Genomic DNA, 12916 nt, shown 5'->3' with positions numbered 1-12916 from the left:
AGTTCGTATATACTCATCACTCTCCAGGTTTCTTCTCCTTATACAGTCTTCACAGGTCATTTCCTCCATTAAAGCAGTCTTTCTAGCATGAAAGGCCTCAGGGTACAATTAGGCCAAAACAATCAAGGATAAGTAGGTTATTCAATTTCCCCTGCTCTAAAGCAGGATCACATTAAAGTGGGAAGCTGCTAACTCCTGGCCTTAGTTCCACAGAGGAAATGAGGGCTCAGGAAAAGTGTTAACGAGATTTTGTGTATATAAAAGTCATCTAGAGGGCTTCCCTGGTGGCGCAGTGGTTGAGAGTCTGCCTGCTGATGCAGGGGACACGGGTTCGTGCCCTGGTCCGGGAAGATCCCACGTGCTGCAGAGCGGCTGGGCCCGTAAGCCCTGGCCGCTGGGCCTGCGCATCTGGAGCCTGTGCTCCGCACGACGGGAGAGGCCACAGCGGTGAGAGGCCTGCGTACCGCAAAAAAAAAAAAAAAAAAAAAAAAAAAAGCCATCTAGAAAGCATGTTGTAAATGTGGATTTCAGGGACCCACTCCATGAGAGTTACAGGATCCAGATCCAAGGACAGCAATTTAAGAACTACTTCCTTAATGCAAAGATTCTTAATCTTCTGGGTGTCGGATCCCTTGAAGGATCTTTCCATATTCACATACTTATGATTTTAACATGGAGATTCTATTCATTTGCTATGGCCGCTATAACAAGATGTTACAGACTGGGTGGCTTAAATAACAGAAATTTCTTTTCTCATAGTTCTGGAGGCTAGGAGTCCAAGTTCAAGGTGTTGGCACCTCTGGTTTCTTCTGAGGCCTCTCCTTGGCCTGCAGAGGGCTGCCTTCTCACTGTGTCTTCACATGGCCTTCCCTCTATGGGCACACATCCCTGATGTCTCTTTAATGTATCCAAATTTCCTCTTTTTATAAGAACACCAGTCAGACTGGATTAGGCCCACCCTAATTGCCTCATTTTAACTTAATCACATCTTTAAAGTCACAGTCTCAGGACTGGGAGTTAGGGCTTCAACATATGAATTAGGGGTTGGGGGAGGAAATCATCCCATAACAGAGATTATTCCATGGCCCCCATTCTAACCACCCCTAGCTTAGCTATTCCTTCAAAGAACTGGAGTGTGCAGATGATCTACCCGAGAGAAAAAGAAGGGGGCCACGTGGTGAACACCACAGTTGGGAGGAAAATGACCATCCAAAAAAAGGGAGAGGAAAATCCATTGAATTTGTCGGGAAAAAGGAAGTCATTGATGGTCTTAAAGATTTATGTGTGTATACCTGGAAAAGACGAAAACTCCAATTTGAAAAGATATATGTCCCCCAATGTTCACATCAGCACTATTTACAATAGCCAAGACATGGAAACAACCTAAATGTCTATCGACAGATGAATGGATAAGGAAGATGTAGTATATATATACAATGGAATATTACTCATGAAATAATGTCATTTGTAGCAACATGGATGGAACTAGAGATTATTATACTAAGTGAAGTCAGACAAAGACAAATAGCATATGATATCGCTTATATGTGGAAACTAAAATATGACACAAATGAACTTATTTACAAAACAGAAATAGACTCACAGACATAGAAAACAAACTTATGGTTACCAGAGGGGACAGGCAGTGGGGGGAGAGATAAATTAGGAGTTTGGGATTAGCAGATATAAACTACTATATATTAAGCTGATAAACAACAAAGTCCTACTCTATAGCAGAGGGAACTATATTCAGTATCTTGTAATAACCTATAATGGAAAAGAATCTGAAAAAGAATATATGTATACACATATATACATAACTGAATCACTTTGCTGTACATCTGAAACATTGGAAATCAACAATACTTCAATTAAAAAATCTCCAAAAATGATGTGTGTATAATACAAATATTGCATATTTGTTTTATATATATAAATACATATACAATTTTATAATATATATTTTAGATAGACATTGAAAGAGAGAGAGAGAGAGCAATCATCTCTTTTGAGAACTGCAGAGAAAATAAAATTAAGGATGATAGAAAAAAAAAGGAAAGAGTTAAACACATTATGTGTCTCCACTTCATCCTGCAACTAAAATAGTAGCCAAAGGACATAATGCAGAAAGGACAAATAGAACTTGAGTGGAGATGCCAAAGAAATATTAGCAACATTTTGGAAGTTCTACAACATATGGACAAGTGTTGACTGGCTTTCCACATGAGAAAAGCTGAAATCTAAATGCCTGCAAGGTGAAGGGAGCCAATAAACAAGCTGATTCATGAAAAAGAACTTGAAAAATTCTCAGGAATTAGAAGTCTAGGGCTCTTCTGAAAATGGGAAAAGGGGTGGGTGTGGGTGAAATCAGGAGAAATCGTTCAACGTCTGTATAATAAACAGCAGGCCAGACAATTGAGAACAAAACTCTGCCTTATAGGAGTCCCAGAAAGAGAGTCAGGAGGAAAATGGAAAAGAAGGGGAAAACATCAATGAAATAATAACATTTTCCAGAGCTGAAGGCCAAGGCTTTCCCCTGCAGAAGGAACACAGTGAATGAAAAACAGATCAAACCTTAAAGAAAATTTGAGAAAATGTTAAAACATAGAAGGGCATGAGGACAGGATTAGGGGAATAGGGTGGCAGGAAACAGCTTATAAATAAAATTTTGAAATTAGAATGGTATCGCACTTCTCTGCAGCTATACTCGAAGTCTGAAAACAATGGAACACTATCCTCAAAATTCTAGAGCAAATGATTTTCATTCTAGAATTTTACATGCATCTACCAATTCTGTGTGGAGTCTGAAAAATATTATTTTTAAACATTAAAAAAACCTCAAAAGTTTACTTTGGATCTTTCTTCAGCAAGCTAATTGAAGGTGTGTTTCAGTAAAATGTCAGACTAAACTACGAAAGAATATCACACAAGTGGGAGGTTGAGGGGATGCTCCAGCATGATGCTGAAGTTCAACTCTGGGCTGACAAGAAAATCAGGAAGGACGCATCTCATTTAAAAACCAAAAACTGATTTGGAAAGCCATACTCTGGTAGAAAGTTTGGTGAAAAATGAGTAAAAGGAATCTAAGCAAATGAAACAAAGAGGAAATATTTCATCTGGGGTGGTGGGAAGAAGTGTGATCCATTTTCCCAATTATAATACTGTAAATAGTTATTACTGAGCTAAAAGTTGTGGTACAGCTCTATTGGGAAGATGACCAGGCAGATGAGTAGGGGTTGCTGGTGTAATAGTGCAGATATTTTAGCTACGGTACTGCAAGAAAAGAAAGCTAAAATCCTCATCTTCCTTTACAGAAAGTCAACAGATATTATCTAAAATTAACAATACCAAGAAAGAACAGTACACAAATGTTATTTAGACATATGGAGGTAAGAACCAGAAGAAATGAGAGTTTTACATGATTTCCTCCTGAGATGAGGAACTGTCAGGGATGAAGGTATGCTGCTTTTTATGATACATTTTTTTTTAAATGCCTTTAAAAAATATGGACATCGTACATTTTGACAAACATAAAAATAAATAAGTAAATTATTAAGAAAATGTATTATGTAATACATACATTTATGCCAAAAATATCCTATGGTCTATAAATATTTCTGCATGTTTTATATAAGGTTGGTATATCAATATTTCTGGAAACATATTACCTCAATTCAACTCTATAAGCATAGATTATAAGAGCCATTTTTCTTCTTACAGTTAATCTTTCTCAGAAAAGTTGGGTGCTCGCCTATTTTAATACTTTAATCCTTCAGGTTTAAAAAGCATCCACCTGAATTAGTGATCTTACCAACAGAAATACATGAGTTAGCTATACTGAGTTCACACATCCGTATTTCTTCAGGATGCACCAATCAGAAGTCTTCTGGGGACACAGAGATCTGTAGTGTGCTAGAAAAGTTCATTCTCCACCATTTATAACTTTTTCTCAAAATAATTTTAATGAATATTTTATTTCAATAATATTATCACTCAGAATGTTAAATGGCCAAGACAATGAAAAATCTAGTCCAAGTAAAACCCACATAAGAAGCTAACTCCCTTACTCCTTTTCTTTCTCTCCTGAAATAAGTTTGCTGTCTCCATACCTCTCTATAGTCACTGCCGACGTGTTCTAAGCTGAGGGAGTACACAAGATCCTTGCCTCCCACGAAGAGTCTCTCTTGATATTCATCCAGCAGCATTGTCTGGAGATCAAGAAATCCAAAAGGGCTATGGAAGACTGACGTTCTGTTTAGATCCAAGAGCTCTGAAATGCAAAACAAAATGTACACTAAACACAAGAGAAAATATAAATACCTTTATAACACTTTTCTCATGGCTCTATTTTCATACCTATTAATACCGTGCAATTAACATTCATTTTATCATAAATACAAAGTCTTTAAAATTTATTACTCAAAAAGATTAAAAATATATAGTGCATCAACAATACTTAATTGTGTATTTGAAAATTGCTAAGATAGTAGATCTTAAAAGTTCGAATCAACAGAAACATATTCTAACTATGTCAGGTGATGGATATTAACTAAACTTATTGTGGTAAGCATTTCTTGATATGTACATATATCAAATCAATATGTTGTAACTTTACACTAACACAACATTATACATCAACTATAATTCAATAACACTGGAAAAAAAATTTTTAATATTTGTTCAGTGTGTAAAAAAAAGTACAATGGAAATAAGTTGTGATATGCACAAATTAACATCTTTTATAAGTTTATTAATTGAAAAGCTTTGATTCAACTTAATAGGTAAGGTAAATATCCTACGTTTTTAAATACAAAAAGAATTATTTTCCACAAACTTTAATGTAAAGTGCTACATGGAAAAGTCATTCTATCATGACTTTTATATTTACTTTTCTATGTATAACAAAAATCCCAATTCTACAATAAATATTCCCAAAGCGAGTCCAGTTAATTCCAGATGAACAACAACTCAGAAAAAATGTTTCCACTTGAAACTGGTTTTGAAAGTCATGTCCAAAATCAAATTGTCCAAGAACGGAAACTATCAGTGTTGTTAATGTGGTAGTATTCAGTACAGTGGGAATGACTGTTAAAACTGATGGGGATCTACTTTCTACCACTGTGATTTGGGCTGGTGTTTATGCATTCACCCCTACTTCAGAAATTACAAATTATTTGTTTTAGTTAACATACATTTAATTTTAGAAAGCCAGAATCTGGCAAACCTCTCGTATGTGTGTATTTGTTTGTTTGTTGAAGCTATTTAATTGCATATGGCAGTTCACTACTTAAGGTTGGTAAATGATAACGTGAGAGCCTTTGAGGATGAGAGAGAATTAATATGAAACCCTGCATGTTGAAGATTTCTTAAAGAGGCTCCTTGGAAATATTGACAAGTTAGAAGATAACTTCATTTCCCAAAGGTCCTAATGCATCTGACAAAGAAGGTGAAATACTGGTAACCAGAACACTCAAACCCAGACAGCAGTATGAAATATGAAAATCGATAGCACTTTGTCCGCTCTTACACTGCCTATTTCTGAGAAAAGAGGAATGAAGTATCTTTTCCCCTCTATTATGAATGTATTAACTTCTATTTCTCTACCCTGAAACTGTTGATGTCCAAAGTTTTGTGGAATGGGGCTAACTTTAAACCTTTAGTTAAAACAACCAATTTTGCTAACATCAAGTTATCATTTATAAAGGTAAAACTTGTGATACTGAATCATTTGACCATTCACCTAAATAAAGAACTTAAAGTTTTGAGGGACAGATGGAAATAATAATAAGGTGCTTTATTTAGGGAAGATGAAAATAGGAATTTGAGAGATTACGTGTTCTTGAATCCTGGAAGACAAATTTTTCCCACTCAGTAATTTTGTCAAGGTAGAATCACACTGTTTTCCTTCCTAAATAGGCATTCACAAACAGAGATGCGTATTTTAGGGATTCAATACTATAACAAAAATATAAATCAGAGCTCTCCACTGCCATTACACCTTGTCTTCACATGTAATCACTTATGGTTTTACATCCGGGCTGCTAAGTGGAGTATTTTCCAGAAAAGGCTCCCCACTTATTCTAGTATGTTGCTAAAATTCCTCAAGCTTTATGCATGGTGAAATCATTATCTGAAAAGATTCAACTGTTCAAAGAATGGTTATATACTAGCTAGAATTAGCAGGTCTCTAAACTACAGACTTACCAAACACAGTAATGTACAAAGCTTAGGAGAATAAGTTGGCTGGAAAATGAGAGAAAGCCAGGAAAGGAAACAAACATGAGGGCGCTACCCTAAAGTACTGTCACAGTGGAGTAGTCAGTGCCAATTTTTAAAAGTATGAATTGGAAAGAGAGGCAGCTCAACCAGTAAAGGAGGCACTCCATAAATGAATTCCATCTAGGGATGGAATGACCTTGCTTTTTCCCAATCAGTCATTAGGACCTCATTACCTCTGTATATAAATAGAGATATAGACATCAAAACTTCTACTTGTTTTTATGACTTGCCAACTTCTGCAATGCATACTATGCTTACTATAATTTTTATAGTGTAAAGGTCATCGTTCCTGTTTCTTTGTCAGTAATAGAGACTAACTACTGGCCCATCAGTCTTATTTTCTTCTAATCAAATTTTATTCTGACCCATCTTCCCATCGCTATGATGAAGTCGATCCCATGAGACCACAAAGAGGAACTCATGTTCCTGTGGAGATGTAGACTGGAAAATGCAAAGGGAAAAATTTCAACAAATGCAAATTTTTTAACTGTTCATTTCTTAGAGCCTTTACATGTATCAATTTTTTTTCCACCACAGTAAACAACCACAGTATAACCGTTTGAATTACCACTGTCCTTTATTTTACTTATGAAGAAACTCAGGTGCCCAGAGAATAAATGACCATCCTATAGCTATATACTATTACAATGAAAAATCACTCAAATTACAAAAAAAAAAACAAAAATGAGAATTAAAGTACAACAGATGTATATGCCATAATGAAAGTCCTGTAGGCTGAGAATCTGAAGAGCCAGGTTCTGGTCTTGGCTTCGCCATTAATTACCTGAGTAACTAGGAACAACCACTTAACCTCTTTAGATTGGTTTCCTCACATGTTAATCACCCTTGTACACTCAAACTTATTAACTCTTTGACTAAATTGCATTTTTGAAATGGAGGTGATAAAACATTGCTAAAAAAAATAAACAAACCCAACCACAGATATTTTACAGCCTTTCGAAGCACAGTGCTGAATCTGTATTTTTTGGAATCTTAACAAATGGAGGGAGTGATCAATGAACAAGTCTACATATCCCACGACCCTTATTTAAGCTTGCCTGAAAGGAAGTAGTTAAAATATTCATTTACTACCTTTCATATATTTAAATGATTACAGGGTCAGGGAATACTTTTCGGTTATCAGGAATTTCGGAGCTAATTTATTTTGATTCATTCATATCACCTCAGAGAAAATTGCTGCCAAGGTATGTCTGGATACATAAAATTGAATATCATGTAGGTGTGTTAGGCAGTAAGTTAAGAAATTTCATTTCACTTACGAAGACACTTCCTGGGATAATGCCTAACTTATTTTTTTTAAATATAAGATCCAATAAATAGACTGCAGTTTTCTTTAAACATGTTCCCAATATGAGAGCTGTGCATTGAATGTTTCTGCAGCTCTCCACTTTGACCATCACCACCCAACAGAATAATGCCAACGACTGATTCCTAAGAAGTTCAGGCTCTTCCGTGGAAATTTCAGAATCAAGGTACTAACCACTGTCTGTGATTCTCCAACATCCTTGACTTTTAAGTCAGGAAAGGTTAAAAGTACCCATTATGCGTAAATATTTGTGTTTTAGACATATATCTGGAATAATGGACACAGAGGCATTCTAAACTAGAAACATTTTTTAAAGGTTGTGCGTATTTATGCTTTAATACTAACTCTAATTTTCTACTTTTATTTATTTATTTAACTTGCATCTTTCCAAAAAGGATCTGAGATGACTCATACAAATATATTCAGTTGAACAAACAAATATACTGCTAGGGGTGCTAAAATGAAGGGAAATAAAAAACGAAGAAAATAAGATGGGAATGCTGGAATAAATGCTATTAAGTGAAAGTTATTCTCTAATATCCTATACACTGTTAAAGTGAGTGTCAAAATTGACCCCAGGCTTCTTAAAATTCAAATTAAAAGTCACTATAACACAGGAGAAAAACTATATCAATTGCTTAAGAGTACTGCCTGATGTGATGATCAATTTTAGGTCTCAACTTAACTAGATCAGGGCTGCCCAGATATTTGGCTAAACATCTCATTTAATCATGGGCACTTCCACGAGGTAAGACCTACAACTACCTCCGTTTTCTAATTGCAAAAAGAGAGCTTTTAAGAGATTCAGCGCACAGCTAAGGTTATTTGGTCATTGTTGGTGCCAAAATTTGAATAAGAGGTTGACTGGAGAGCTTTGCTATTAATGATCCATGTAAGATGGGGTGTTTATCACCACTGTATACTCACAGAGCTTAGTCATCCCCAATTCTGGTCCCCAGAGACGAAGAGCATCAAGATTGTTTGACTTGTTAAAAGCTTGCTCCTTATAAACAGTGACTCCATAACCTTATATAGAAAACTCCCTATAGAAGCAACTAAGTCTAGTCTATTAAGGGATTATGATGTTTCTGAACTTGAATACATTTTTGCAGAGCTTGATATTAATAATAAAGTAAAACGGAAGGTTTTCCCAATATTCAATAGCTGTGATTGATATAATTCAAAACAATTCAACAGCAAGAACATCAAAAGGAAAATTTAGGTTAATATCAATTTTAATTACCTTTCGTATGTATTTAAAAAGCTGTCTCAAATGACTACGGACGCGTTCATGTTGCTTTATTAATTGGTGACATTTTCAGTTTTATACATCTTACTTTAAGAAAACTGAAATGTTTGTAGATAACTTGTGATAAGAGTTTCAAAATGATTTGAAAAATTTTTTGGTATATACTTAGGCAAACAAAACAAAACAAAAACCTCAAGCAGGAAGCTTCCCTCCTTCTTTAAGAATATTTCCTCATTTTAGTTTTAGAGCCAGCATTTTAAGTCATAATAGTGGTCTTAGCACCAAATTATAGTCCGTGGACTTGGTGTATTTACCAAGCAATGGCTGACCTATTTATCCCTCTGCACTGCTGCAAGCTGCTTAGATGAAAGAATCAGAAAACATACAGGAAGAGGGGAACAAAGAAACTCTAATCTCAGGTAATCTCCAGAAAACACAGTGCAAATAATGGACAGTGCTGACCGCGTAAACCCGGAGGAAGCTCATCTTGAGTTCTTCCTACTCTAAAAATAACACGAATTACTTGGGGGAGGCAGTGGACAAAGAAACAAGACTAAACTGGGATGCACCAACTCAGGGTTCATCCGGAAATTTTCTCAAGAGGGAACTAATTATTATTGCTAAACTGCCTGCTAATTATCAGCTGTCAATGAAGGCATACTCAGAGGATTTAGTCATTTCCTCTCATGGTCTTTCTTTTAAAACTGCAAGGGAAAGAGTTTTAAAACTCACTGACATCAATATATTATAGAGACAGTTCTCCTCACTTTGTCAAAATATAATTAAATTCCACACATCCATGTACAAGATGGGGGAGGACAGAGTATATTTTTAAGTTCTCAAACAAAAAAATAGATCTCCTAGGGATGGGTGTTTCCTTTTTTGAATGCATTCTTCTACCAGTCACCTGCAAAGTAGTGACTTCCTGAGACCCAGGACTTTAAACTTTTTATTATTTTCCAAATCAATTCTTTTATTCAATGTCTTAAAGTTAATTCAACAATAAAATATTGAATCACACACGAAGTCAGCATTATTAAAGAAAATGAAATGTAGAAATAAAGGTTCGAAATTTCTTCAACTTCTGAACAATTCCAAAGGAAAAGGTTTCTTACTACATGCTTTGATGATTTTGACAGACCTGATCAATATTCACTAATGGCTTGTAATAACGTTGAAACAGAGTGGTAAAGAAATAAGCGATTAACTTTTTTTTAAGTGTAAACAGGGCTTCCTAATTGGTCTTTCTAGCAATGGACTGTGGCCAGCCTTTCAGGCACTTTCTGAACTTTTAGATTTCTATCTTTCTTACAAGTCAAAGGTCCACAACAGGCATTGTGGTGTTCCAACTTTTAATCATAAACTGCTTCCAACAAAAGCAGAAAAAGTTCAAAAGTACACATGAATAGCCTAGGCATTAAACAGCCTTTTATTTCCTCGGTCAAGAAAAATAATAGTGCCCGAATTTTAATATTCCTTATGTTCCTATCTTATATAAATTATCATTATTCAGTGTTATACACGATATTCTGCCTTACAGGTCTCTGAACTCCTCCACGAACACAAGGGCACCATGGGACAAAGGTTACACAGAATCACTGTCTATGCATGTACTGTATGTGTGTGAGTGCACATACTTAAATCATTGAACTGAACAAAAATCATAGAATATAAAGTGCTACTCCATAAAAGTCAATGATTTAACAATTTCTCATTGCCTCCTAAATATTTAATTACATTTTATTCCAGTGGAGGCCAAAGGAGCAAGTCCTAAGTGAACAGCTTCCGAAGCTGAGCCTGCAGGCCAGAGGGACCCTGACCTGGGACCACCCTGTGTCCTTCATTCAACATTCCTTTGGGGCCTTGTAAACTAGGACATGTTATTCTAAATATAATGGAAAGGCCCTCAAAGGTTTTAAGAGCAAGTACATGACTGGATTTATTTTTAAAATACCAATTGGTTTTGATGTGCATAATTGCCAGCAGGGGGCAAAAGTTGAATAAAAGGTATGGGGAAAAAATATATATATATTATAAGCAGGTGAAGAGAATGATAGTAGTAAAGCATGGTGCACTGTGACGGCAGAGCCCTGAAAGATTAAGTGGAAGAAAGCTAGCCATCAAATTTTATACAATACAGTAAGTCTTATTTAAAGTTTAAGCTGTTTAGGAATGGGGTAACAGATTGTAATTCATTTTGATGAAACATTCAATGCATACTGAGATAATCTGCATTAGGTACTAGATCTGGGGTTTCAGAGGGATACTAAAAATCAATGTAATTATGTAAAAATAACACAAATCAGATTTTGGCATTCTTCATTTTATTTCTGTACATCAATTTTAGAGGTAAGTTTTTTCAGGCTTACATACCGGAGAAAATCAGGCCGGTTTACCTTTTTTTTTTTTTTAAGAAAATATTTTTTATGGTTCAGAACCAGAAAGAATATAAAGATTTACAATGATAGATTCCCTTCCATCTGGCCTCACTCTCCCTGTAGAGTTCTCACTCCTTCACCCTGAAGGGTCAAACCCTGTCTACTTTCTTGGGTATTCCTCCAGAGTTTCTTATACCTACACAACAAATAAGGTAAATATATAGGTCTTTAATACTTTCCTAACTTTTTGTATATAAAAAGAATCATAATAGAAGCTCTGTTGTTTACTTTGCTTTTCTTCACTTTATGTACTTTAAAAGTCTTCCTGTACCAAAACTCAGAGAGGATACAGTTTGCATGATATCCCACTTTACGAATCAGCTATTGGCAGGCACTGCATTTTTATAAATTTTGCTATTAAAAACAGCACTACACATGATATCACTTATCTGTGCAATCTAAAAAAACGATATAAATGAACTTCTTTACAAAACAGAAAGACTCACAGACATAGAAAACAAATTTATGTTACCAAAGGGGAAAGTGGGTGGAGGAGGGATAAATGAGGAACTTGGGATTAGCAGATACAAGCTACTATATATAAAACATAAACAACAAGGACCTACTATATAGCACAGGGAACTATATGCAATATCTTGTAATAACCTATAATAGAAAAGAATATGAAAAAGAATATATATAAATGTATAACTGAATCGCTTTGCTGTACACCTGAAACTAACGCAATACCGTAAATTAACTACACTTCAATTTTTAAAAATGGTTTAAAAAACAGTGCTAACAATGTGTATACATGAATATATGCGAATCCACATATGTGAAAATATATTTGTAATATACATTTTTAGAGTGGAATTACTGGGCCTAAAGATACATGAGTTCATAATTTTTTACAGAAACTGCCAATGTGCCTCCATAGGAATTATATCAGTTTAATATTCTACTACATGTGAGAGACACTGTTGCACACCCACCACCTAAGAGAACAGTGTGTTATTAAAATTTAGGATTTTTGCAGATCTGACTATGGGAATACAAATTAATTTTCTTATTATGGATGAAGTTAAGCATCCTTTCCTATATCTCAGAGTACCCTATTGTCACTTTTTGTCATTTTTCTCTTTATGTCCATTGCCTATTTTTCCACAGGATTAAAGGTGCTTTGTCAACATCTGAATTTAAGAAATGTTTAAACTGTTAAGTTTTATGTTTTGTGAATCATGGCTGAAAGATGAAGGAGGCGAGGCTCTTAAATGTAGAAATTTGTGCTTCAACCATGTTAGAAACATATTTTTAATGTGTTATAGTTTTGCTTTAGCAAGTAGAGTTATCTCTTGATCATCCAGGGTAATTAACCAGTTTGTCATTAACAGCTCACCGAAAAAAACGTTATAAATCAAGGAACATGCTTGGTCTCCCGGAGGCTGAACTGGGCGTCAACAAACTCCCAGGCACAGCTGTTCAGCTGGGGAGCCCTATGTGGGTCAGGAAAGGTGGAGCCTTGGCCACAGTGGAGGTGCCACCGTTGGGGCAGTGACAGTGGTTTTACAGCCAGAGGCCTTTGTGAGATGTTTTCTCCTCCCTAAGGAGACCATGGTTGATCCAAACTTTTTCCTCATCCATCCATCCTCCCTGCCTTCAGGAGCATGTTTTCCAACTGGC

General features: G+C 35.5%; 1 protein-coding gene across 1 annotated transcript in view; it reads right to left on the bottom strand.

Annotated features, from left to right (window-relative positions):
- The window catches only part of SEMA3E (semaphorin 3E), a 257351-nt gene that overhangs the window by 99297 nt on the left and 145138 nt on the right, over positions 1–12916 (bottom strand). The window contains exon 2 of the mRNA XM_024738432.1: positions 4110–4270. Coding sequence (XP_024594200.1) covers positions 4110–4205 — 96 coding nt within the window. The 5' untranslated portion in view covers positions 4206–4270. The remainder of the gene's footprint in view (positions 1–4109; positions 4271–12916) is intronic.

This window comes from Neophocaena asiaeorientalis, unplaced genomic scaffold (assembly GCF_003031525.2).
Source record: "Neophocaena asiaeorientalis asiaeorientalis breed wild unplaced genomic scaffold, Neophocaena_asiaeorientalis_V1.1 scaffold89, whole genome shotgun sequence".
NCBI lineage: Eukaryota > Metazoa > Chordata > Mammalia > Artiodactyla > Phocoenidae > Neophocaena > Neophocaena asiaeorientalis.
This window is presented reverse-complemented; position numbering and strand designations above follow the sequence as displayed.